Below are 25,294 nucleotides of genomic sequence, written 5' to 3' on the forward strand. Positions count from 1 at the left end.
CAGGACCAAGTAAAGTCGTCCAAGTGCTCGTCAGGGACACCCTTTTTTTTCCATTATGGGTCGAGGATGTCAATGTGTTAGGCACGCCAAAATCCCGCCTTCGCTACACCTCTGACACGCCCCCATGAACTTTGGTCATCCCCATGACGGAAACAGTTGGGGACGCCCAAAATCGGGTTTTGATTATGCCGATTTGGGCGACCCTGTGAGAAGGACGCCCATCTTCCGATTTGTGTTAAAAGATGGGTATCCTTCTCTTTCGAAAATGAGCCTGCTAGTATCCTAAAGAGCCTTACCCCAAAGGGAGAATATGTTCAGGAAAGCACCCTGCCAAGTATCTCCTTAGTTTTTAACCTTAAATCAGATTCTACTGAGTAGTTGGAGAATAAGGTTAGTGCCAGGCAGATTTCTACTGTCTATGCCTTGAAAATGGCAAGGACAAATCAAGATCAAGTATGTATACGCAATATCACATCATACCTTATGCTATGAGTTTATCTTGATGACAGACTGGATGGACTGAACAGGTCTTTATGATGCCTTCATCTACTATGTTACTATGGGGCTCATTTTCAAAACGGACAAACATCCAAAAAAATGGCACAAAACGGCATTTGGATGTTTTATTTGCCAAAATGTCTAAATTGCTATTTTTCAAATGCATTTTAAGCCATTTTTCTATGCAGTTTGTCTGCAGTGTGTCCAAATCAGAAGAGGGAATGTCTGGGGCGTGTTGGGGGCAGGGTTTGGGTGTTCTCAATGTTTTCCTGCCATAATGGAACAAAACAAAAACGTCAAGGGCTACAATTTACATGTTTTGGTCTAGACCTGTTTTTCTCATGACTAAGTCAGAAAAAGATGACCTAAATGACCAGATGACCACTGGAGGGATTAAGAAATGATCCCTCCCTTACTCCTCCGGTGGGGACTGACCTCCTTCTACCTCCTAAAGATGTGAAAGAAACAGAACACACCAGTCTGTATGACAGCATCAATAGCTGCTTTGCTATTGATCCCTAAATAGAAACTACACCTTAGCATAACTCATCACAAACAAAACAGAGCTGGACCCCCTTACCTAATACAGAGTAAGAAACCACACATTAGACATGGAAAAGTGTAGTGCAATGCTAGAAAAATGCAACAGAAATGATGCACATTTTGCAAAGCTGACACATTCAATCTCTAAATTGTTTTTTATTTTCTACCTTCTATGTTCTCTGAGTATTTTGTTTTTCCAGATTGATTCCAGTTATTTTCTCTACTTTCTTTGTGCCGATCTACTACTATGTTCTTTCCCACAGTTTCCTTTACTGTAGAACTGACATTTTTCATTCACTAAATAAAAAATAAATGTTTTTCTACCTGTTGTCTGGTCATTTCTTTGTTTGTTTGTTTTCAGATCATGTTTATTGCAGCCTCCAATTTGCTTTCCTGTCTTTTCTTAAATTTCTTTCCCGGGTCTCTAATCCATCTGCCAAATTCATCTCTCCCTGTCTTTTTTACTTCTCCTACATCCATCTCTGACTTTGATCATTTCCTTTCAGCTTTCCTTCATTTATTTTTCTGCCTCTCTATCTGCTTATACTTCATTCATTCTTACTATCAGGTCGTCAATTTTCATTTTCCTTTATTTTTTATTTTTTTATTTTACTGGATTCACTTACAGCTTTGCATTTCCCTCATCCCGGCGTTCCCATTTCTCAACCAATTTTTTCCCAGTTTTTCCTCTCCTCTCTTCCAGCACCACCTCTCTGTTGTCACTCCTCTGACCAGTATCTCCACTTTCTCTCACCCCCTCCATCCAGCATATCCTTTCTCCCACTTCCATCCAACATCTGCCCCCACCTCCATCCAGCATCTTTCCCTATCACCCTACTCCCCTCTCATAACTGGTATCCCTTTGTGTCCCATGTCAGCATTTCCCTATCTACCTATTCCACCCACGCTCAGCATTCTCCCTGTCCCCATCCCCATCCCCATACAATGTTTAGCACACTATTATCTTCTTACATCCCCACGTCTAGCATCTCCCTTCTGTCTTCTTATTCACCCCATGTCCAATATTTTCCTTCACCCTACAAATCCCCATGTCCAATTTCCTTCCTACCTGATGAGCCCTCTCCTTTTTCTCCCTTCTCTAGGCCAGCATCTTCCCCCATCCTATTCCAGTACTTCCCTTCTGCCACCCTACTCTCCCACATGCACTATCTTCCCTTCTCTCTCCAAGAAAGCATATGCCCTTCTTTCTATCCTCTCTCTCTCTCTCCCATCCCTTTTTTTGGCTGGCACGTCTTTTGTCTCCTCTCCGTCTAGCATCTTTCCCTTGTCTCCCTGCTCTCCCCCTCCTGTCTCCAGCATATTTCCTCTATCTCACTATTTACCCTCCCCATGCTTAGCATCTCTCCTTTATCTTCTACTCCACATCTCAGGTCCAGCATCTCACTTTGTCTTCCTACTCCCCCCTCCTACGCCCACTATTTCCCTTATCACCCTATTCCCTGAAGATTCCAATATCCCCATTGGTATCCTCTGTACCTTTATTCTCCCACCCCACTGTACTGTATGCAGCATCCCCTTCCATCCTGTCCACTTTCTTCTCCCTCACCCACCCCACCCTCACCTGGTTCTAGTAACACTTTTCAAGTCTCTTTCCCTCCCCTTTATTTACCCACTCACCTCCTGTCCCTCAAAGTAGAGGTGGCTCTGGGCCTCAGGACTTTCAGTACATGGCAGTGACAGAGGCAGAGTCACTTCATCCCTGAGTGTGGGGACTGCTGATGGGAAAGGGAGAGGATGAAATTTGGGGAGGAGCTGCAAGGAGCAGGTTGAAACTACCAGATTAACAGCAACTCAGAGACAGAGTGTGAAGGGAGGAGAAGCAGCAGTGATGAAGGCCCATGGGAGCATTTGATGCCACACACACATTAGTTTACTAGACTAGAAACCACTTATGCTGTCTAATTGGTTATGCTGGCTCTTATTCCAGGCACAGATGCCAATTGAGAATAAAGTTCCACCAGCCTTTAGACAAGAAACTCATGACAGACATTTGACTCAGACAGTATACCAGAGAAATAAAATGTCAAAATATTAAAAAAAAAAAAAACAACTTATAACAGATTGAAGGAGTTCCCCAGCTATATTCAGCATCTCATCCCTGTGACCAAAGTAGGCAGTAATATTTCCCTGCCTTTGCCCCATATTAGACTAGATTCTATACATGGTGCCTGAAAAATCCACACGGAAAAAAAAATACACCTAGGCGCATTTAAATCTAGGTGTACTTTATAGAATGAACCTAAATTTCCATGTGGTTTAAAGAATATGCCAAGCGCCCATCTGTGCAGCTAAATTCAGTTGCGGCCATTTACGTCAAGTAAAATTTGGTGTAAATCCTGATGCTTACATTAGGCACGGAATGGGTGTATTCTATAACAACTCACAAAGATTTGAGAAACACCCACGACCTGCCCATTCCACGCCCATGGCCATGCCCCCTTTTCAGCAGCGTACACTAGAATTTACGCACACCAGGTTACAGAATATGCTTAGCTAGTAGTGTACGTAAATTCTAATTATTGCCAATTAGTCTTAATTGCTTGTTAACATCCAGTTATCAGCAGTGATTAGCTTGTTAACTAAGTTATGTGCATTGTTATGGAATACTCTTCAATTTCCGCTCAGAAATCTAGGCGTGAGATTGTAGGAACAAAAAGAGGCAGGGATTTGCAGTGCTTTGACCACCAAAATGCTGAACAGAGTAGTAGCATGAGACGCTTTTATTGCATCAAGGGAAATATTGTACCCAACGTGGCTATGTTTCACCTAGACAAGGCTGCATCAGGAGCAAGAACTGTCAAATAGACAGAATAAAATAAATTACTAAACAAAAATTATAAACAATATAAATTATAATACTTTAAATTAGATGAATTCTAAAAACAATAGGTATGATTTTCTGCCAGCAACGATCAGCGTTTTGCTGACCACTGCTGGCGTTAAATCCAGAAATTCGATGCCGGGACATGTCCAAGCACCAGCATCGAATTTCTGGGTTTCTGCAGCCGGCTAACGTATAGCTAATTAATTGCGATATTCAGCTCTTAACTGACTACAGGCTGCAATATAAAGATCCTATGAGGTTAACCTGGCCAATTAAGTACTGAATATTGGCACTTAATCAGCCAAGTGCCAACTCTGTCCCCAAAACACCCCCAGAATAGCTGGTTTTCAGTTTAGTGCTGATTATCCAAAGCGATTTAACTGGCCTGAAATGTCTACTGACTGATTAAATCACCTGTTCAGAGCTAACTGTTAATTTTTAGTGGCACTAACCAGTTAATTGCTACTAAAAATTAACGGTTAGCCCCAAGCAGGCAATTTAAACCAGCCAGTAGCCATTTCTGGACATTTAATCACTTTAAATATCAATACTCCCCAATAAAAGCATAAATCATACATCTAACATGGATAAATGTAAAACGATCATATGAGAGAAATTCAGAGAAGCAAACGTGAATAATAATACTTATAAACAGGGGCTGTAATATTAATTACTATATGGTTATAGAAACTAAAAATAATGTGCAACAAGTGCATCAAAATTCAAAGCATAAGCAGTGTTACTAGATGCCTATCAGACAACTATGTGTGTGTAAGACAAACTGTTGTAGTGACACAACAATAAACATCATGCAATGACAATGAGTGCACTAAAACTCAAAATGTGATTGAGTGCTTTTGCAGTAATAAATGCAAGAGCTGGCAATGGTCCATACCTAGAGGGGATGAGCAAAGAACACTTCCCTCGAAAAATAAGAAAGCACAGGCAATTCTGGAAACATTTTAAAACCACAAGTTAGTTCCTATTTAATACAGATAAACCAATGAGAGAGGGATTCAGAGCAAAATACTTAAAGCTAGAAAATGCTTCCCAGGAATCTCTGTGAGCAACCAAACATGCTTTTCTCTAGGTTTACATGTGTTCATCAGGGTCAAAGGTCACTTTTTCATAAAATTGCATTAAAAACAAGCCACAAGAGCATAAAACAGTGAAAAACAGAAGGATATGTCTTTTTGTGTAGTATGTTCTATGGGGAAATGTCCTAGTTCTGCTCTGTACCACTTTCTACACTCCTGGGTGTATTAAGCAACATAAAGAAAAATTCAAACCCGCTTCCCCATAAACTAAACATCATAGTTATGAAAATACAAGTGCAATATGGAATCCTTGTCAGTCTCAAAAATAAAAAGTGACCACAACCTAATCTCCAGATTGCTCTAAATAAGTTGTCAAGTCCAAGCCTTCCTGGCCTCCAATCTCTTCCTCCTGCTCTTAGGGGCCCTTTTACTAAGCCTCGTAGGCGCCTATACGCGCCCAACGCTCACCAATTTGGAGTTACCACCAGGCTACCGTGTGGCCCGGGCGGTAATTTCATTTTTGACGAGCGTCCAAAAAAATAAATTTTATTTTCTGAAGCGCGTCAGCTACACCCGTGTAATAAAAAGGATTTTAGAGATTGCTTTTCAACTCTATCTGCCTTGACTAACAAGTGCACTCAGGATCTGTATTTGTGATTAGAAGTAATTCTGTTTGAAAATGATTGTTTAACTTTGATTGTAAATAAGTTGGAATGTAGAAGATAAGGCACATCTCTGAAGCCAGCCTGTGCAGGAGGGAGGCAGAGTATGCTTGAAGTTCAGGAGATAAGCCACCTGGCCAGTGGTTTGTTTACCTAAACCGAGAGCGAGTGACTGCATCCTCATGTACATTCCTGTAATTTTCCTTGGCTCTGAAAATAAGCTTTAGCTTAATAAAAAGGGGGGCTTGTTGCAGCAAAGATCTGAGGCACATCTGTTAATGGACGCATCGTGCAGAAAAGACTGTTCCTGGTCATAAAGAGACTTCAGGCTTTTGCTGCAATGGGCCTCCTGGCTGATGAGATAAGGGCCCGAAATTCCTGACCAGTGATGTTGTATGTATAATATGTATATATCTGTCTTATAGCTTTCTTTTAGTTAGATGATTTAATCCTTGTTATATCTTAATCATTGTAGATTTTAGAACCTCTAATAAAGGTCTCATTTACCTAATATGAATCCAAAAGAATCCACAGTAATTATTGAGTAGTCTGTGTTAGTGAAGCAGACTGTAAATCCATAGCAGTACAACCCGTCAAGTGCCATTCTATGCGAGTAGGTCATTACCGCCCGGTTAACGTGTGAGACCTTACCGCTAAGTCAATGGGTGGCGGTAAGGTCTCAGACCCAAAATGGACGTGTGCCAATTTTTATTTTGCCGCACGTCCATTTTCGGAAAAAATTTTAAAAAGGTATTTTTTACAGGTGCGCTGAAAAATGGATCTGTGCACGTCTAAAACCCGTGCCTACACTACCACAGGCCATTTTTCTGTGCACCTTAGTAAAAGGACCCCTTAGGGTTTTGCTCCCTTAAGCAATTGCAGAGACCTCTATTGGCAGTAACATAGTATTATATGTTGACTTTTACATATTCCCATAGCTTCTGGAACAAGTAGTTGGATCTCCTACCAGTGATTTACAATGGTAGGAACAGACATCTCTTGGAGGGAACCGTGCTGGTATAAAAACCCAGCCAAGTTAAATCTCTTGTCTGGTTCCTGCTTCCCTGGCCCCTGACCATTACACTAAAATAAAGAGGGTCTCTAGCTGACCCAGTCATTGGAGAGAGACAGAGTGTGTAGCAGTAACAAAGCCTAATGGGCTGCTGCACTAGCCATAGGTGATAGCTGGAATGGGAAACCAGCCCATCACCATGCCCTTCCATCGACAAAGAGAAGCATTAGTGGCAGCATAGCTGTTGGCCATGGGATCTGAGAACAGATGTAGCACTGCCTTCACCTACTGACTAACCTAAAAAAAATGCACTGGTTAGTCAAAAGCTGTTGCCAACAACTACTACACCACTTTGTACTCAAACGTCTAGCAAGAAATGACCTGTCAGGGTTAAACAAGTTCATTTCTTGTACTGAACTCCCTGCTCCATTGGTGTTCAATATTTCATGAGCTTCTTTACCTGTGAGGATAAAGCCCCAGTCAGCAGGACACCGATTGCAGAACACAAACTCCATCTCAGAGGAAATGATGCAGGTCTCTGAAGAAGAGAGTTTGAGGTTAGCTACCAGGATCTCTGTACAGAAAAACGTTAGATTCACACCTGCTCCCAACATCCCAAATCCCTTTCTATGGAGATTTGATCCTGGTAAATCCACCATCCTGAGTGATAATTGCCAAGACCCTGCACTGTCCTGTATAGAAACCTGCACTATTTTTATTTCCAATAATCAAAAGTGTGTATTCAAAATATCTTGTGATTTTTTTAAATTTTAATATTTATTGCAATTTCAAATTACATTTCAAGTAACCCATTTGAATACAGAAAACAGGAATCAAAGAAAAAGAAACTAACAAGAAAATATCTTACACCTTTACAAAGGTAGCATAAAGAAAAAATATATATCCTTTAGCCACCCCAAAAGAATGAGGAGAGCTGAAAAATTAGGGGGGGGGGGGGGGGGTGAAACAAAGTAACCGGTGCATAACATGATAAGTTCCAAGTCTGTACATATTTAGTTATCTGGTAAAAGATGAACCAGCGGCATAGCCACAGGGGGCCTTGGGGGCCTAGGCCCCCCAATTTGGGTTTAGGCCCCCAAAGTCTGTTGGTTTGATTGGCAGGGGTCCCTAAGCCCCACCAGCAGAAGCTTTCCTGCAGCGATATTCACTGCTGTGCTGCCTGCCCTGCTTCCCCCTCTCCTCCCCCTGTGCATATGCTGGTTTTTAATGAAACTGAGCATGCACGAGCTTTGCGCATGCTCATTTTCACTAAAACCCAGCATGTGCGCCAGAGCAGGAAATCAGGGCAGGCAGAAGTCCACAGAATATCACCACAGGAGGGCTTCTGTTGGCAGGTCTTGGGAACCACCGCCAGCCCAGGTATGTGAGGTTACGGTGGGGGAGGAAAGCAGCAGGGAGGCAGGGCAAAATGGGCCCCTCCAATTTGGGTTCAGCCCCCCCACACACACACATACAATTGAGGTGTGGCTGCAACTCTGAGATGAACATCAACAAGTTCAGGTTGAAATTTACTATCAAGAAAAGCCTGCAACTGTTTAGGGTCCAAAAAAATATATCTAACATTTAATTAAATCTCACTAAGGGGCCCTTTTACTAAGCCATGTAAAAAGTGGCCGACGCTGTTAGTGCATGGGTTTCCCCTGTGCTGCGCCCACTTTTGGCCACATTTGTATATTTTTCTTTAATGGCCACATGCTAATTTCCCAAATAGCCCATGGCCATTACCTATTTTGTAGGTGCTAAGTCTGCAATAATCGGGCAGTGTACGGCAATGTGCTTGCACTACCTGATTAGCATAGGCTATGCCTACTCTCTGCCCATTGACACGCCTCCTGCGTGTCAATGCACGCACGCACTCATTGCACAATGCACGCACGCACGCACTGATTGCCATACTACTGTGGGACACCTCAGTGCGTTCCGTGGCAGTGTTTTTTGGCATGCGGTAGGCACACACTAATGCCTACAGTGGCTTGGTAAAAGGGTCCATAAACATTTCCCTAAACACTGGAAATTGAAGAAAAAAATGCTCCACCATTTTGTAAAATCCCTGTTCCTCAGAGCCAGGAACTGCTTCTCATGCTCCTGTGTCTCTCTGGAAACAACTGGAAGACGTACTCTCTTACCCCAAAACAGTACAGATCTATATTTGAAAAACAAAGTCTATATGCGATTGCTGTCCATTTCAAAAACAAAAGTTACAAGTAGAGTTGCCGGTTTTCTACATTATCTACAGATGCTTCCAAAAGATCTGTTACATTCAAGCTATCCAGTGACACAGATTGATGCTCCCCATTTGAGAGTTGTTCAGTAATTGCTTTTTAGAAGGCAAATAATAAATTTGGCTAAAAGGTGGAATTGCTTCATCTGGAATTTTAAGGATCTCAATTAGTTATTTTTTAATCAGTTCTTTAGGTGACAAAGCTACTGAGGTATATCGTTCCACAACTTAGAAACCAAACAGAAAAAGGTTGAATGACGATGTTGCTTCAAAGAACCAGACGATATTCATTGAGAGAGGGAAAGACACATCCTGAAGTATAAGGAATAGTGAGTGCAGACAGGTAACCAGGGACACTGTCAGCGGCATAATCGAAAGAGAAGGACGCCCATCTTCTGACACAAATCGGGAGATGGGCATCCTTCTCTCAGGGTCGCCCAAATCAGCATAATCAAAAGCCGATTTTGGGCGTCCTCAACTGCTTTCCGTCACGGGGACGACCAAAGTTCACGGGGGGAGGGGGGGTGTCGGCAGTGTACCAAAGGTGGGACGAGGGCATGGTTAAGAGATGGGCATCCTCGGCCGATAATGGAAAAAAGAAGGGCATCCCTGACGAGAATTTGGCCGACTTTACTTGGTCCAATTTTTTTCACAACCAAGCCTCGAAAATGTGCCTGAACTGACCAAATGACCACCGGAGGGAATGGGGGATGACCTCCCCTTACTCCCCCAGTGGTCACTAACCCCCTTCCACCCAAAAACAAAAATTTAAAAACATTTTTCCAGCCTCTATGCCAGCCTCAAATGACATACCCAGCTCCATCACAGCAGTATGCAGGTCCCTGAAGCAGTTTTTAGTGGGTGCAATGCACTTCAGGCATGCGGACCCAGGCCCATCCCCCCGCTATCTGTTACACATAGTGGTAAATGTGAGCCCTCCAAAACCCACCCGAAACTCACTGTACCCACATGTAGGTGCCCCCCTTCACCCCTTAGGGCTATGGTAGTGGTGTACAGTTGTGAGGAGTGGGGTTGGGGGGGGTTGGGGGGCTCAGCACCAAAGGTAAGGGAGCTATGCACCTGGGAGCAATTTGTGAAGTCCACTGCAGTGCCCCCTAGGGTGCCTGGTTGGTATCCTGGCATGTGAGGGGGACCAGTTCACTACGAATGTTGGTTCCTCCAACGACCAAAGGGCTTGCATTTGGTTGTTTTTGAGATGGGCGTTCTCGGTTTCCATTATCGGCGAAAACCGAGGTCGTCCATCTCTTAGGTCGACCTAAATGTTGAGATTTGGGTGTCCCCAACCGTATTATCAAAACAAAAGATGGACACCCATCTTGTTTCAATAATATGGAATGCCCCGCCCTTTCACAGGGACGTCCTCAGAGATGGGTGCCCCCATTCGAAAATGCCCCTCTGTGTGTAGTACCTTGTGTGTCAATGAAAGGATCTTAAATTTGACCCTATATGGTATAGGAAGCCAGTAGACCTGAATGAATACGGGCGTAACTCAGTCAAACTTAATGGCACAGCATAAAAAGCAAGCCGCTATTATTATGCAAGCATTGAAGCTGTTTAATATGAGCCTGGACAATATCAATATAAGCTATGTTGCTATAGTCAAGCTAGGAAATCAGCAACACATAAATAAGAGTATGCAAAAGAGAAGTCAGGGTAGCTGTAAAATGAGCATAAGAGCAGCAGGGCCAGAAAACCCTTTTTGACAGCATTTATAAGAATGCTGCAGAATGAAAGGCTGTATGAACCCATAAATTGTACATGTCATGTAAACTGAAATGTTTATTCTAATTCATTTCAAGTAATATCTTTATCATGAGTTGCATAATGGCAGATATTTAAAGACTCTTGAAACTGAAAATTAGGATTTTTGTAGATCTATTCACTGTAGGTCTGAATTTCAAAGCGTGTTTTGAATGTGCCAGCAGGGGGCGAAATCATAACTCACTTAGGGGCCCTTTTACAAAGGCGCGATAGGCTCTTCGCACGTGCAGCATGTGCCAAAATGAGACTACCTCCCCCCTTGTGGTAATTTCAGATTTGCCGCGTGCGTGTAATGCCTGGATGATTTATTTATTTCCTCCCATGTGCAGCGTTTCCGGCAGTAATCAGCAATAAGCGATGCAGCGTACTCACAAAAAGGAATTCCAAACAAAAGTTAAGTACTGATGTACACAGGTCTATAGAAATGTAAAAAAAAGAGAAAAAAACAGTCAGTGATATGCAGAATAATAGCAGGAAACTGCCCCAGATGACGCTACAAAATACTCACACATTAGCAGTTCAAGCATAGCCACGTTCAGTGAAACAGCCCAAGGCAGCCATTTAAAGGATGTCAGAACCAACGAGCTTGATGATGCGGCACTAGTGAATGTAAATCGGACGTAATATTTAAATATGGCTGACACATATTCTAGCAAAGATGCTAAAAAAAAAGACCTCAAAAACACTGTGTAGCACTGGCAAAATGAGAAAAAAACAGGGGCATCTAAATGGCAGATGACGTTTAATGTGAGCAAGTGCAAAGTGATGCATGTGGGAAACAGGAACCCGAATTATAGCTACGTCATGCAAGGTTCCACGTTAGGAGTCACGGACCAAGGAAGAGATCTAGGTGTCGTCGTTGATGATACGTTGAAACCTTCTGCTCAGTGTGCTGCTGCGGCTAAGAAAGCAAATAGAATGTTAGGTATTATTAGGAAAGGAATAGAAAACAAAAATGAGGATGTTATAATGCCTCTGTATCACTCCATGGTGCGACCGCACCTCGAATATTGTGTTCAATTCTGGTCGCTGCATCTCAAAAAAGATATAGTGGAATTAGAAAAGGTGCAGAGAAGGGCGACGAAAATGATAAAGAAAAGGCTAAAGCGGCTAGGGCTCTTTAGCTTGGAGAGAAGGCGGCTGAGGGGAGATATGATAGAGGTCTATAAAATAATGAGTGGAGTTGAACGGGTAGATGTGAAGCGTTTGTTTATACTTTCCAAAAATACTAGGACTAGGGAGCAGGCGATGAAGTTACAACGTAGTAAAGTTAAAACAAATCGGAGAAAATGTTTCTTCACTCAACGTGTAATTAAACTCTGGAATTCGTTCCCAGAGAATGTGGTAAAGGCGGTTAGCTTAGTGGAGTTTTAAAAAGGTTTGGACAGCTTTCTAAAGGAAAAGTCCATAGACCATTATTAAATGGACTTGGAGAAAATCCACTATTTCTGGGATAAGCAGTATAAAATGTTTTGTACTTTTTTGGGATCTTGCCAGGTATTTGTGACGTGGATTGGCCACTGTTGGAAACAGGATGCTGGGCTTGATGGACCTTTCCCAGTATGGCAATACTTATGTACTTATATAAATGTATAAAAACAAGCATAGTCAAATAAATGTAGACTGCAGTTCTACAGGTTTCTTATATACCACCTGTTCCAAAATGTTCACCGCTTCAATAGCATATGGGCGTCTAGGATCTATACATGCAGTGGCGTAGGAAGGCGGGGGGGCGATGGGGCGGTCCGCCCCGGGTGCATGCCGCTGGGAGGGTGTCGGCTCCGCTGGTTCCCTGCTCTCTCTGCCCCGGAACAGGTTACTTCCTGTTCCGAGGCATAGAGAGCAGGGAACCAGCGGAGCCGACACCCTCCCAGCAGCATGCACCCAGGGCGGACCGCCCCCCCCCCCCCCCGCCCCCTTCCTACGCCACTGCATGTATGGATCCTGTTCCGGGGCATAGAGAGCAGGGAACCAGTGGAGCCGACGCAGCTCCCAGCGACGTGCACTCGGGGGCGGATCGACCCTCCCACCCGCTCCTCACTTCTCAATGCATGTGCTCCGGGGGGGAGTGTTCGCTGGAGGGGGGAGGGTGCGCACGCCGAGGAGGGGGTGCGCTGTGCTGCACCCGGGGGGGGGGGGGAATGGATCCTCAGAAGCTTAGCTGAGATTAGGTGGCAGAGCCGGTGGTGGGAGGCGGGGCTGGTGGTTGGGAGGCGAGGATATTGCTGGGCAGACTTATACGGTCTGTCCCAGAGCTGGTGGTTGGAAGGCAGGGATAGTGCTGGGCAGACTTATACGGTCTGTGCCCTGAAAATGACAGATACAAATCAAGGTAAGGTATACACAAAAAGTAGCACATATGAGTTTATCTTGATGGGCAGACTGGATGGACCATGCAGGTCTTTTTCTGCCGTCATCTACTATGTTACTATGTTACTATGAATACAGCTTAGGCAGGAGTTAGAGATAGACTTTTGCAAATACGCGAGTTGAAGACATAGTACAGCAGACTTTCGTAAGTACTTGGGTAAAGATATAGCACAGCAAAGCTGCCCTTCAGTGGGGAAAGCAGTGGTACAGCGTGGAAGGCATCTGGTACATGAGTTAAAGAATGGCCACAGCTAGGAGTAAGGGGATGGGGAGACTGTGACAAGCGAGGTGTTGCTGTCTTGATCTGTGGCGGTGGGTCCTAACTCAATCGTGCACACAGCAGTATGTTTCAGACCAGTTCAAGGTGTGACAGTGGTCAAATGTGAGTAGTTGGGTCACATGCTAGTAGTGGCTTGGGCAGGGCTTTTTTTGAGGGGGTACTTGGGGTACCAGCACCTTTTCCATTGTCTGCTAAAATTGACCCATGGATCCTAAGTTTTAATGAAAGAGCTCAGACTCTACACACCAATTCTGCCTTGTCTTAGATTCTGTGACTGGCTGTGGGGGGCCTGGCTATTGTGGGATGGGTCTCTCAGTGATCACCCCACCCCTGAAGGGGTGGCCTAGCATTTGAGTACTGGCACCTTTTTTGCTAGAAAAAAACGCACTGGGCGTGGGTGACATCAATTGCCAAGGGCGGTCCCTCTCTTTTACGGAAGGGAACCAGTGCCAGCTTAACAGAGTCAACGGTGCCTCAGTGGCGTAGCCAGACCTGCCATTTTGGGTGGGCCCAGAGCTAATATGGGTGGGCACTATAGATAGATAGATAGATAGATAGATAGATAGATAGATAGATAGATAGATTAATTTTCGGAAAGCACTAAAGACAGACCTGTTCAGAAGAGCATACCCCACTGACCCAACATAAAAATACCTGGACACTTGCAACACAATGTAACCAAAGACCATAACAGACATTACCTAACTCTTCTTCCCCCCTTCCCTCTCTAAGTTCCCCCAATTGTACCCAGTGGCGTAGCCAGACCTGACATTTTGGGTGGGCCCAGAGCTAATATGGGTGGGCACTATGTATATATAGGTGTGAGTAGTTTTTTGGGGGGATCCTAAATCATCTCTCTATATAAAACGCACCTCCAACGTTCTATGAAGCCTCTTTTAGCCAAAAGTGAAGGGGGTGAGATCCCATTGTGTCTGCCCCGCCCACGCGTCAAACGTGATGACGTCGAGGGCGGAGCAATGACACTCAACCAATCGCATCGCTCGGCAGCGAAGCGTCAGGGAAGGAGGCGGCGCTCTCGGCGTCTAGCCTTCCCTTCGCTGTGTTCCGCCTTCTTCTGACGTCAAGGATGACGTCAAAAGAAGGCGGAACACAGCAAAGGGAAAGCTAGACGTCGGGAGCGCCGCCTCCTTCCCTGACGCTTCGCTGCACGAACCGCCACGGAGGTAAAGTTAAAACGAAGAAGAAAAAAAAAAAAAGGGATGCATGGATGCGAAGGGGGGGGGGGAGAAGAGGGCGGGCCAGGCTGGGACATGGGAGAGAGAGGAGCATGGATGCGAGGGGGGGGGCATGGAAGGGAGAGAGGGGACTTGCTGGAAAAGGATGAATGGAGGCGGCAGGGGACAGAGGAGCATGGATGGGCATGGATTGGGAGGGCAGGGCTCAGGGAGAGAGGGGAATTACTGGAAATGGAGGAATGGAGGGGGCAGGGGACAGAGGAGCATGGATGGGCAAGGATTGGGAGGGCAGGACTAAGGGAGAGAGGGAATTTGCTGGATAGGGATGAATAGAGGGGACAGATGGGCATGGATGGATATGGATTGCAGGGCAGGCCTCAGGTAGAGAGGGCAATTGCTGGATAGGGAAAAATGGAGGGGCCAGGTGACAGATGAGCATGGATTGGAAGGGCAGGACTCAGGGAGAGGGAAATTGCTGGATAGGGATGAATGGAGGGGACAGATGGGCATGGATGGATATGGATTGCAGGGCAGGCCTCAGGTAGAGAGGGCAATTGCTGGATAGGGAAAAATGGAGGGGCCAGGTGACAGATGAGCATGGATTGGAAGGGCAGGACTCAGGGAGAGGGAAATTGCTGGATAGGGATGAATGGAGGGGACAGATGGGCATGGATGGATATGGATTGCAGGACAGGCCTCAGGCAGAGAGGGGAAATGCTGGATAGGGAAAAATGGAGGGGCCAGGTGACAGGAGCATGGATGGGCATGGATTGGAAGGGCAGGACTCAGGGAGAGGGGAATTGCTGGATAGGGATGAATGGAAGGGACAGATGGGCATGGATGGATATGGATTGCAGGGCAGGCCTCAGGCAGAGAGGGGAAATGCTGGATAGGGAAAAATGGAGGGGCCACGTGACAGAGGAGCATGGATGGGCATGGATTGGAAGGGCAGGACTCAGGGAGAGGGAAATTGCTGGATAGGGATGAATGGAGGGGACAGATGGGCATGGATGGATATGGATTGCAGGGCAGGCCTTAGGCAGAGAGGGGAAATGCTGGATAGGGAAAAATGGAGGGGCCAGGTGACAGAGGAGCATGGATGGGCATGGATTGGAAGAGCAGGACTCAGGGAGAGGGGAATTGCTGGATAGGGATGAATGGAGGGGACAGATGGGCATGGATGGATATGGATTGCAGGGCAGGCCTCAGGCAGAGAGGGGAAATGCTGGATAGGGAAAAATGGAGGGGCCAGGTGACAGAGGAGCATGGATGGGCATGGATTGGAAGAGCAGGACTCAGGGAGAGGGGAATTGCTGAATAGGGATGAATGGAGGGGACAGATGGGCATGGATGGATATGGATTGCAGGACAGGCCTCAGGCAGAGAGGGGAAATGCTGGATAGGAATGAATGGAGGGGGCAGGTGACAGAGAAACATGGATGGCCATGGATTGGGAGGGCAGAGCTCAGGGAGAGAGGGGAATTGCTGGAAAAGGATGAATGGAGGGGGCAGGGGACAGATGGCCATGGATTGGGAGGGCACGGCTCACACTCTCTCTCTCATATACAATGTCTTTCTGACTCTCACTCTCACACACTCTGTCTCACACTGTATCACATTCACTCTCTATGTGCCACACAGTCACTCACACACTCGCTTGCTCTCATACACACACTCTCTCTCACACTGTGTCTCACATACACACTTGCACACACTCTCATTCTCACACACACACTCTCTCACAAACACACTCACACCCAGACTCACTCTCTCTCTCACACACTCACACTTTCACTCTGACTCTCAAACAGTCACTCTCACATACACTCTCCCAAACATACACACTCCAAGGAAAACCTTGCTAGCGCCCGTTTCATTTGTGTCAGAAACGGACCTTTTTTACTAGTTTTTAATAAACAGTCTGCCCAACAGCTGTCCTACAGCAACATAAACCACATACATATTCGGAACCTATGTTGCAAACCTTAAAACCACCATACCGAGAATACAAAACACTCAGGACCTATAGAGCAATTCTACCATACCATAAGCAGTTATTTCTACGAGTCACACAAGGAAAAGGAAAGCATCTTAAACACTACAGTGAGCACTAGAACATCAATTCACCTATTGTAAAACGAAACCAGATCTTCCCTTTCATCTTTCACCATTTTTCTTTTTTCCCTCCTTTTCTTTCCTTCCTTTCCCCTCTCTTCCATTTCCTTTTTTGACCCTTTCCACTTCCTGTCCTAATTTCTCTCTCCCTTTTTTCTTCTTTTTACCCTTTCCATCCTTCCCCCTTCTTCTTTTCCCTCCTCTTCTTCCCCTTTTCTCCTTTCCCCTACCACCCTTTCTCCTTCCCCTTCTATCATGCCCTTTTTCTTCCACTTCTCCCTTTCCACCTCCTTTCTTTCCCCTTCCCCTCCTCCTCTCTCTTCTCACCTAGTAAAGGGCCACCAAAACAGACACCAGATGCAGATGTGATTCCATATGCCCCAATGAAAGGAGAGTTTAATTTTACTTCCATTGAATTTCAGTATATTCCATCTTTATAACACCAAGCTTTCCAATCACAAAGGCAGATTACAGAAACAGTTAAGATCAAGGAACATTCTCACAGAAATTTTGCAATGTGTATTGTTTAGAACAGCATAGAAAAATGAGCATAAAATACAGAGAATTATAACTGCTGTTTCTACCAACTATAATCACTTTTAAGCTGTTTTACTGATGTTCAGTTTTTATTTCATGATATTTACTTAAACCTAGATACAGGAAACGTTTAAATAAATTAAAAAGCTGTCAAATAAGTAAAAAGAAAACAAAATCTTAGGAAGGAACACCTCCTCTTCTGTTTTCTCCAACTTCCTGGCTGCCCTGTCTGTGCTGTGTCGGGGATGGGTCGGGTGAGCAGCTTCTGCAAGTGCCAGGGAGGTGGACTTGACCCGACCCATCCAATTCCAGGATCCATCATCCCCCACCCAGTAGCAGCCCACACCACACACACACAGTCAGCACCCGCCGCGGAAACTGTGTCGGTGGTCGCCTGGTCGCAGTCCCTACCTTAAGAAGAAGAGGCCTCATGCAGCCAACAGGCCAAGCCAGCGCCACCACTGCCGTCGTCGTCAAACAGCTGGGCTGCAAGGCAACAGTGAGTGCAGCCTGCACCACGGACCTGGCTGACTGGGCCTGTCATGGGAGACAGCCACCTGGAGTGTGGGGTGTGCGGGCGGCTCACAGTGGCAGGCAAGTGAATCGCGACGCTGACGATGACAATCTGATCCCGGTGCAGCGCATGCTCATAGGCACCACGTGCAACTGCCAAGGGAAAATCTATTTGGGGGAGCGAGCGACCGCCTTTAATAAAAAAATCAGTGAAGCCGTTTGAAAGGCAGCGCTTCGCGTCTTCCCTGCGTGCATTGCAAAAGAAGGAAATCGTCTTCAGGCCTTCTCTCACTGTGTCCCGCCCTCGGAGGGCGGGACACAGTGAGGGAAGGCCCGAAGACGATTTTCTTCTTTTGCAATGCACGCAGGGCAGACGCGAAGCGCTGCCTGTCAAATGGCTTCACTGATTTTTTTTTTAAGTGCCCGATTTTCCGAGTGCTGACTGGGTGGGCCTGAGTTGTGATTGGGTGGGCCCAGGCCCACCCAGGCCCACCCGTAGCTATGCCCCTGATTGTACCTACCATACATGCACCTCATTCTACAACAGTATCACTTTGTATTCATTCATACCATGTATTTGTTCAGACCGGAATCGGTTAACACCATTAACGGTTACATGTAAGCCACATTGAGCCTGCAAAAAGGTGGGAAAATGTGGGATTCAAATGTGACAAATAATAATAATACATCCAACAACATAGGCAGCAGAAGCATAATAAAGTTGCCCTTTTACTAAAGCTTAGCACCCCCCACAATCCTGGAACAATGTATTCAAATTGTAGTAGCACCTCAATAATAGCAACACAAAATCCATTTGTTGCCAAGTACTTTGTGATCCTGCAAAGAGGCTTCTTAGAGCCTATATTGCAAACCATAACACCAGTTCCAATAACAGTACCTTTAAAAAGGCAGCAGTGAATATACACAACAGTTATACACATCCCATTGGAAAAACCAGACAAGTCAGACTCATAGATCCCCAATTTATTGATTTTCTAAATTTTTATGCCGCATTATCTCTGCAATTCTAAACAGATCACAATTCAACACACATTAATTTTAAAACATATTACAAAAACATAAAGACCTTCCCTACTCTACCCCATCCATCCCAGCAGCCTGGCATCAGTTTTTCCCTTCAATACTCTCTATCGATCCCCAGTGGCGTACCAAGGTGGGGGTGGTCTGCCCCGGGTGCACGCCGCTGGGGGGGTGCCACGGCGCGCGCCTGTTGCCCTGTTTCAGTCAGATTTTGCAATTCGCATGTGTTCACTGGTCCCTCTGAGTCTGCCCCGGAACAGGTTACTTCCGGGGGGGTGTCATTTCGCTGGGGGGGAGGTCACTCTGCACCCGGGGGGGGGGGGGGGTGCATCGGCGATCCGCTCCGGGTGTCAGCTAGGGTTGGAACGCCACTGTCCATCCCCATAGCTCAGCATCAGCCCTTCCCTTCTCTACCTTACCTCCCCCCCACCCATCCCTGTAGCCCAGTAACAATCCTTCCCTTCCCCACCATCCATCCCATAGCTAAACATCAGCTCTATCCTTCCACCCCACTCCTCCCTGTAGCCTAGCTTCAGCCCTGTCCTACTCCCTACCTACCCCCTATGGAATTAAATAAAAAAAAGACTTTTTTTCATGCCCACCTCTGCACACACCAGTCCACCCAGAGAAAACCGCCGGCGCCTACACTTTTTTTTTAAAATTTTAAACTAGGCACTGCAGAGACCATCCCCACCCAAAAACCCACCAAAATGAGAGAAAGACAACTTTTTAAAAATTAAGTTAGCTTGCCACTATTAAAAGTTATTGTTGGGGAATTTTTGGGTGAGGATAGGCTCCTCATTGCCCTAGGCACTGGCAGTAAAATGTCTACCCCCCCCCCCCCCCATCCAGAAGCCCACTACCAGACCACAGCCATCATTTTGATAACAAAAGAGTAATCAAAATGCTGGCAGGTCATGGTGGTGGGCTTCTGGGTGGGGGTGGGCTCTTCACTGCAGGGCAAAAAAAGGTATATTTTAATCATTAAATATATACATTTTTTGCCCTAGGCAGTGAAGTGCTTACCCCACCCAGAAATTCCACAACAATAAATTTTAATAGTGCCCACCAGGCCCAAGCTAGCTTAATTTAAAACAAAAATGACATGATGATGTTAAAATTATGATGCAAAAAAACCCCAAAAAGCATTTACAATTTTATTACCTGCTGCTGGGCTGGGCTGGCAGCTGCTGCTGCTTGGCAGTAAAGTTACCTGTCCTGGGGCCCAGACAGGAACGTGAGTCAATTCTAGACCTTTCTGTTTCTTTCAATTCAATTTCCCACGTTTCCAGGGAGGGCAGGGCCAGGCTGAGGCTCGCACAACCCTGCGTGCGTGCATGTGGCCATGTGCAGCAGCTATTTTTTTAGCCTGCCCTGTGTCCTCCCTCAGATGCCACGAGCGAGCGGACAACGGAGCCGAGCGGAGCGAGACGAGAGCAAGGCTGAGGCACGCCGCCGCGCACAGCCACGTCCGGTCTGGGTCATACCGCTACTGCCTGCTAGGATGGATGTGAACGAACAACAACCACGACGTGCTGCAAGTGCATTCAGTGCCGAGCCGACTGCCACTCTGCCTCTCTCTAGTCTAAGGTGGGCTGATGTCTGAGGCTGAGCGCGGGTGCCCGCTACGACGACATACGCTAGGGCAGCTAGGCTGCTGCATGCAGTGTGTGTGTGTGCGCTTGGGTGGTGGGCGGACCTGAGCCGAAATCGAAGCCTGGAGACTAGAGATCAGCTACCAGAGCGTCGCGGGTGCCGTCTCTGCCGTCACGCTAGGCTGCTGCAGTTGTGTGTGCGCTTGGATGGGCGGGCCTGGGACGAAATTGGGTGGGCCTGGGCCCACCCAGGCCCACCTGTAGCTACGCCCCTACGGTGCCTACCTCAGACTTTTACGGGATAGGGAAACTGAAAGCATCGGTGCCTACCTCAGACTTTTATGGGATGGGGAGGTTGAAGGCATCAAGAAAAAGAGTCAATGTTTAAAGGGGGATGTGCTTTTTTGGCAACCCCTCATCAATGGTAGCACCTCGGCATGTCAACGGTATATGCCACAGGTGGAGCAGGAAAGGTGCCTCACCAGTAAGGTGGAACCTGGTGGAGCTGTGTGACTCAGAAGATTAGGTACCCTGCCCAAAATGCTCTAGATAGAAGTTCTATACATATATTGCTGGATATTGTTAATTGCATGCATGTATATATTTGCACGATATTATAAATGTCTTCCCATATGTAAGTAATAGAATACTGCAGCCATAATAAATTCCACTCTCCTTCTCAAACAATGTGTCAGGTGTGGGTATATATAGGATGAGTGGTGATGAAAGGAGAGTGCCAGGGTGCCGCTGCGCCTACTCTGTTCGAGTCATGGGATAGAAAGCGATGTCCTATTGTAGATTAAAAACTGTTTAAAAGATAGAAAACAGAGAGTAAGGTTAAATGGAGATGGGTAGATAGTGGGGTTCCCTAGGGGTCTGTGCTTGGACTGCTGCTTTTTTAACATATTTATAAATGATCTAGAGATGGGAATATCTAGTGAGGTAATTAAATTTGCTGATGATACAAAGTTATTCAAAGTTGTTAAATCACAAAAGGATTGTGAAAAGTAGCAAGAGGACTATGAGACTGGGAGACTGGGCATCCAAATGGCAGATAACTTTTAATACCAGCAAGTGCAAAGTAATACATGTGGAAAAGAGGAACCCAAACCATAGCTACGTGATGCGAGGTTCCACATTAGGAGTCACCACCCAGGAAAAGGATCTAGGTGTCATTGCTGATGAAACATTGAAGCCCTCTGCTCAGTGTGCAGCAGCAGCAGCTAAGAAAGTAAATAGAATGTTAGGAATTATTAGGAAAGGAATGGAAAACAAAACTGAGAATGTTATAATGACTTTGTATCGCTCCATAGTACGACTGCACCACAAATACTGTGTGCAGTTCTGGTCATTGCATCTCAAAAAATATATAATGGAATTAGAAAAGGTACAGAGAAGGGTGACAAAAATGATAAAGGGGATGGGACGACTTTCCTATGAGGAAAGGCTGAAGCAGCTAGGGCTCTTCAGCTTTGAGAAGAGACAGCTGAGGGAAGATATGATAGAGGTATATAAAATACTGAGTGGAGTGGAACAGGTAAATGTGAATTGCTTGTTTACTCTTTCCAAAAATACTAGGACTAGGGGAAGGGCATACAAAGAAGCTACTACTAAGAAGTAAAATAAAACAAATTGGAGAAAATATTTCTTCAATCAACGAGTAATTAAACTCTGGAATTTGTTGCCAGAGAACAGTGGCATAGCCATGGGTGGGCCTGGGTGGTTGGACTCTGGCCCACCCAAAATTGTGCACTCTTGCTATGGCTTGCAGAGGTCCTCAAACCTCGGCAGCTAAAGATTTCCTCCTTCTCAGGAAGCCAGTGCTCTTTCAAACGGCAGCTGGTAGCACTTGCCTCAGCTGAAACCAACACCAGCCCCTCTTCACATGTTTAGTTTTCATGCATGCACAGCCTGCTGGCCATGGCATCAGCTCAAGGAAAGTGCTACTGGCTTGTTTGGAAGAGTGCTGACTGTCTGAGCAGGAGGAAATCTTCAGCTGGTGGGGTTTGTATATCCCCTTCTGCTCAGGTATTTAATACTGTGGGCTTGCAGGTGGAGGGAGGGATGAAGAGCAGAGTAGAGGGGGGCTAGGGATGGGGGGAGGGCATGAATTCCATGCCCACCCATCTTGGACTCAGGCCCACCCAAAATTGGCTGTCTGGCTACGCCCCTGCCAGAGAATGTGGTTAAAGCAGTTAGATTAGCAGGGTTTTAAAAAGGAGGTGGATAATTTCCTAAAACGGACTTGGGAAAATCCAGTGCGTATTCTAGGATAAGCAGCATAAAATCTGTTTTACTGTTCTGGGATCTTGCCAGGTACTTGTTACCTGGACTGACCACTCTTGGAGAAAGGATACTGTGCTTGATGGACCTTCAGTGTGTCCCAGTATGGCAATGCTTATGTGCTTAACTCGTATGTTATGTTCCATGTATGTTACCACGTATGTATGCAACTTAATGCATTACCATTTGTAATTCTGTTACCCGGAAATGGCAACCGCCATTATGGCAAATGTAAGCCACATTGAGCCTGCAAATTGGTGGGAAAATGTGGGATACAAATGCTACAAATAAATAAATAAATAAATAAACTGTATTGACATATTACTGTGTTAAGGGAACTGCTTCTAAGGGAAGTATCTCAGAGTTACTGTAGCCCTGATCTGAACATGAAATTGAAACTATAGTGAGAGGTGGAGAAACAGAGCTTGATAAATACAAAAAAATGCTAGTTCTAATTACTAAATAAGGAATTATTTTCCTTGTACTGAGAATCAGAGAGAATCCCATTAGTTAGGAACTGTGGCAAGAAAAAACTGCCTTTAGGAAACAAATCAAAAGTTATAATAAACTGCAATAAAATGATACTCACGTGAGTCTCCTGCCCCTTCTCTTTCCTAAGGATGCCTCTTTCAGTTCAAGGACAGCACAGTCCCAGTGGTGGTGGGTAAAAAGACAGAGAGGGAACAAGTTGATAAGATTTTCATAATGAACACACAGTTGAATAGAATTCTTCAGGCTCCGTCTTCAGCTTCTTTGCTGCAGGGATTTTTCAGGAACACACAATTTTAACTACGGATGTACTGTGCAATGCCAGTGACTGGCACACCCACAGAGATTGTACAGTGCCAGTGATAGCCCTTCCCACAAATCCTGTACAATGCCAATCACAGGTACCTACAGTCATAGGAGCCAACTTTTCAAAATGATTGGGGGTGCTGAATTTTTTTTTTTTACAGGTAGTGCATGCGTCCCCTGCCTCAATACCTTAAAATTCTGTCTACTACAGTCTTCACCTGGGCAGTGGCAGCGCCACTCGTAGGCTTCCTGCAACCTGCACCAGGACTTCTTCCCTGAACAGTCCCACCTCTCAGTCCCCCTGTACTGTGCAAATATAAAGAGATGCAAATTTCAAAAACTGACATATTTCAATCACTATACTATAGGCTAACAAATACAAATAAAACAAAAAATGGAAAATATGATAATATCATTTTAGTGGACTAAATACAATTTTCAATTAGCTTTCAAAGGCCAAAACCTCTTTCCTCAGGTCAGGACAGTATACTGCTGTTATGGTATTCTATTCTGACACAAGAAAGGAGCTTTGTTAATTTGTACAGCGCTGCGTAACCTTGGTAGCGCTCTAGAAATGTTAAGTAGTAGTAGTAGTGGTTTGGTCTCCAAACATTAGTCAAAAATGTATTAAAATTAGTCCAGTAAACATTACTTCCATTTTCTGTATTTATTAACATAGGTACCACACTACTTTATCCTAAACTAAAAATAAAATTCATTTTTTCCTACCTTTGTGGTCTGGCCGTTTATTGTTTCCAATTGTGTTGGTCCCAGTCTCTTGTTTCTTCTTTCCTCAATCTTTAACTTCCCCCCCTTTTCATCCAGCGTCTACCCCCTCTCTCTTTCCAGCATCTGCCCCCTCTCTTCCTCCTTTCCATCCAGCATCCGACCCCTCTTTCTCTCCTTTCCATCCAGTGTCTGCCCCCTCTCTTCCCTCTTTCCATCCAGCGTCTATTTCCTCCATCCATGTGTAGTTTTTCTCCTCTTTTCCCTTTCCCTCATCTCTGTCAGTATGCATCTCCTTCCTCTTTCTTCACTCCCCTCCATCCATATGCAACTCCTTCCTCTCTCTTCCCTCTCCTCCATCCATGTCCACCATTTTTCCTCTCTCCACCCCTCCATCCATGTTCATCTCACTTCCTCTCTTCCCTCCCCTCCATCCATGTCTAGCATTTTCCTCTCTCCCCTCCATCCATGTGCATCTCCTCCTTTCTTCCCTCCCCTGCATCCATGTTCAGCGATTTCTCCCTTCTTCCCTGCCCCCTGCATCCATGTTAAGCGATTTCTCCCCTTTTCCCTGCCGTGCATCCATGTTCTATTAGATTGTAAGCTCTTTGAGCAGGGACTGTCTTTCTTCTATGTTTGTGCAGCGCTGCGTATGCCTTGTAGCGCTATAGAAATGCTAAATAGTAGTAGTAGTAGTAGTTCAGCGATTTCTCCCCTCTTCCCTGCCCTGCATCCATGTTCAGGGATTTCTCCCCTCTTATTTATTTATTGCATTTGTATCCCACATTTTCCCACCTCTTTGCAGGCTCAATGTGGCTTACAATGGAAAAGAATGAATCTTGATAAATGAGTGCATATCAGTTGCTAGGTTTGCTTGAGACAAATAAGGGTAAAGAGCTCAAATCAAAGCTTCTCCTAAGAGTGTTTAAATTGCATGTCATTGGGGAAATATTTCACATGCACACACTGTACTTATCTATTGCATACAGTACCTCCAATCTAGTTCGAATATACTATAGACCTCAGCGGTGCCACTCACTGAATATTGATTTTAGACCAGTAAGAATTATGCACCCACCTCCTCCTCGGTCCTTAGTATAAAGTGTTTTTCAATCTTTACAACTTATTTCTGACATTCATATTTCCAAACAATTCAATTATAATAAAGTCAACTTAGTAGGAATACTCATTTTCAGATGAATTCATTATCAGTCAATCGGGG

The 25,294-nt window shown here is 45.3% G+C and overlaps 1 protein-coding gene across 1 annotated transcript in view; it reads right to left on the reverse strand.

Moving 5' to 3' along the window:
* Window positions 1-23,329, reverse strand: part of LOC115476780 (carcinoembryonic antigen-related cell adhesion molecule 1-like) — a 167,096-nt gene extending 143,767 nt beyond the window's left edge. The window contains exons 1-2 of the mRNA XM_030213359.1: window positions 23,141-23,329; window positions 7,058-7,135 (exon numbers count right to left, since the gene is read on the reverse strand). Coding sequence (XP_030069219.1) covers window positions 7,058-7,112 — 55 coding nt within the window. The 5' untranslated portion in view covers window positions 7,113-7,135; window positions 23,141-23,329. The remainder of the gene's footprint in view (window positions 1-7,057; window positions 7,136-23,140) is intronic.
* Between the last annotated feature and the right edge of the window lie 1,965 nt (window positions 23,330-25,294).

This window comes from Microcaecilia unicolor, chromosome 8, assembly GCF_901765095.1.
Source record: "Microcaecilia unicolor chromosome 8, aMicUni1.1, whole genome shotgun sequence".
Classification (NCBI taxonomy): domain Eukaryota; kingdom Metazoa; phylum Chordata; class Amphibia; order Gymnophiona; family Siphonopidae; genus Microcaecilia; species Microcaecilia unicolor.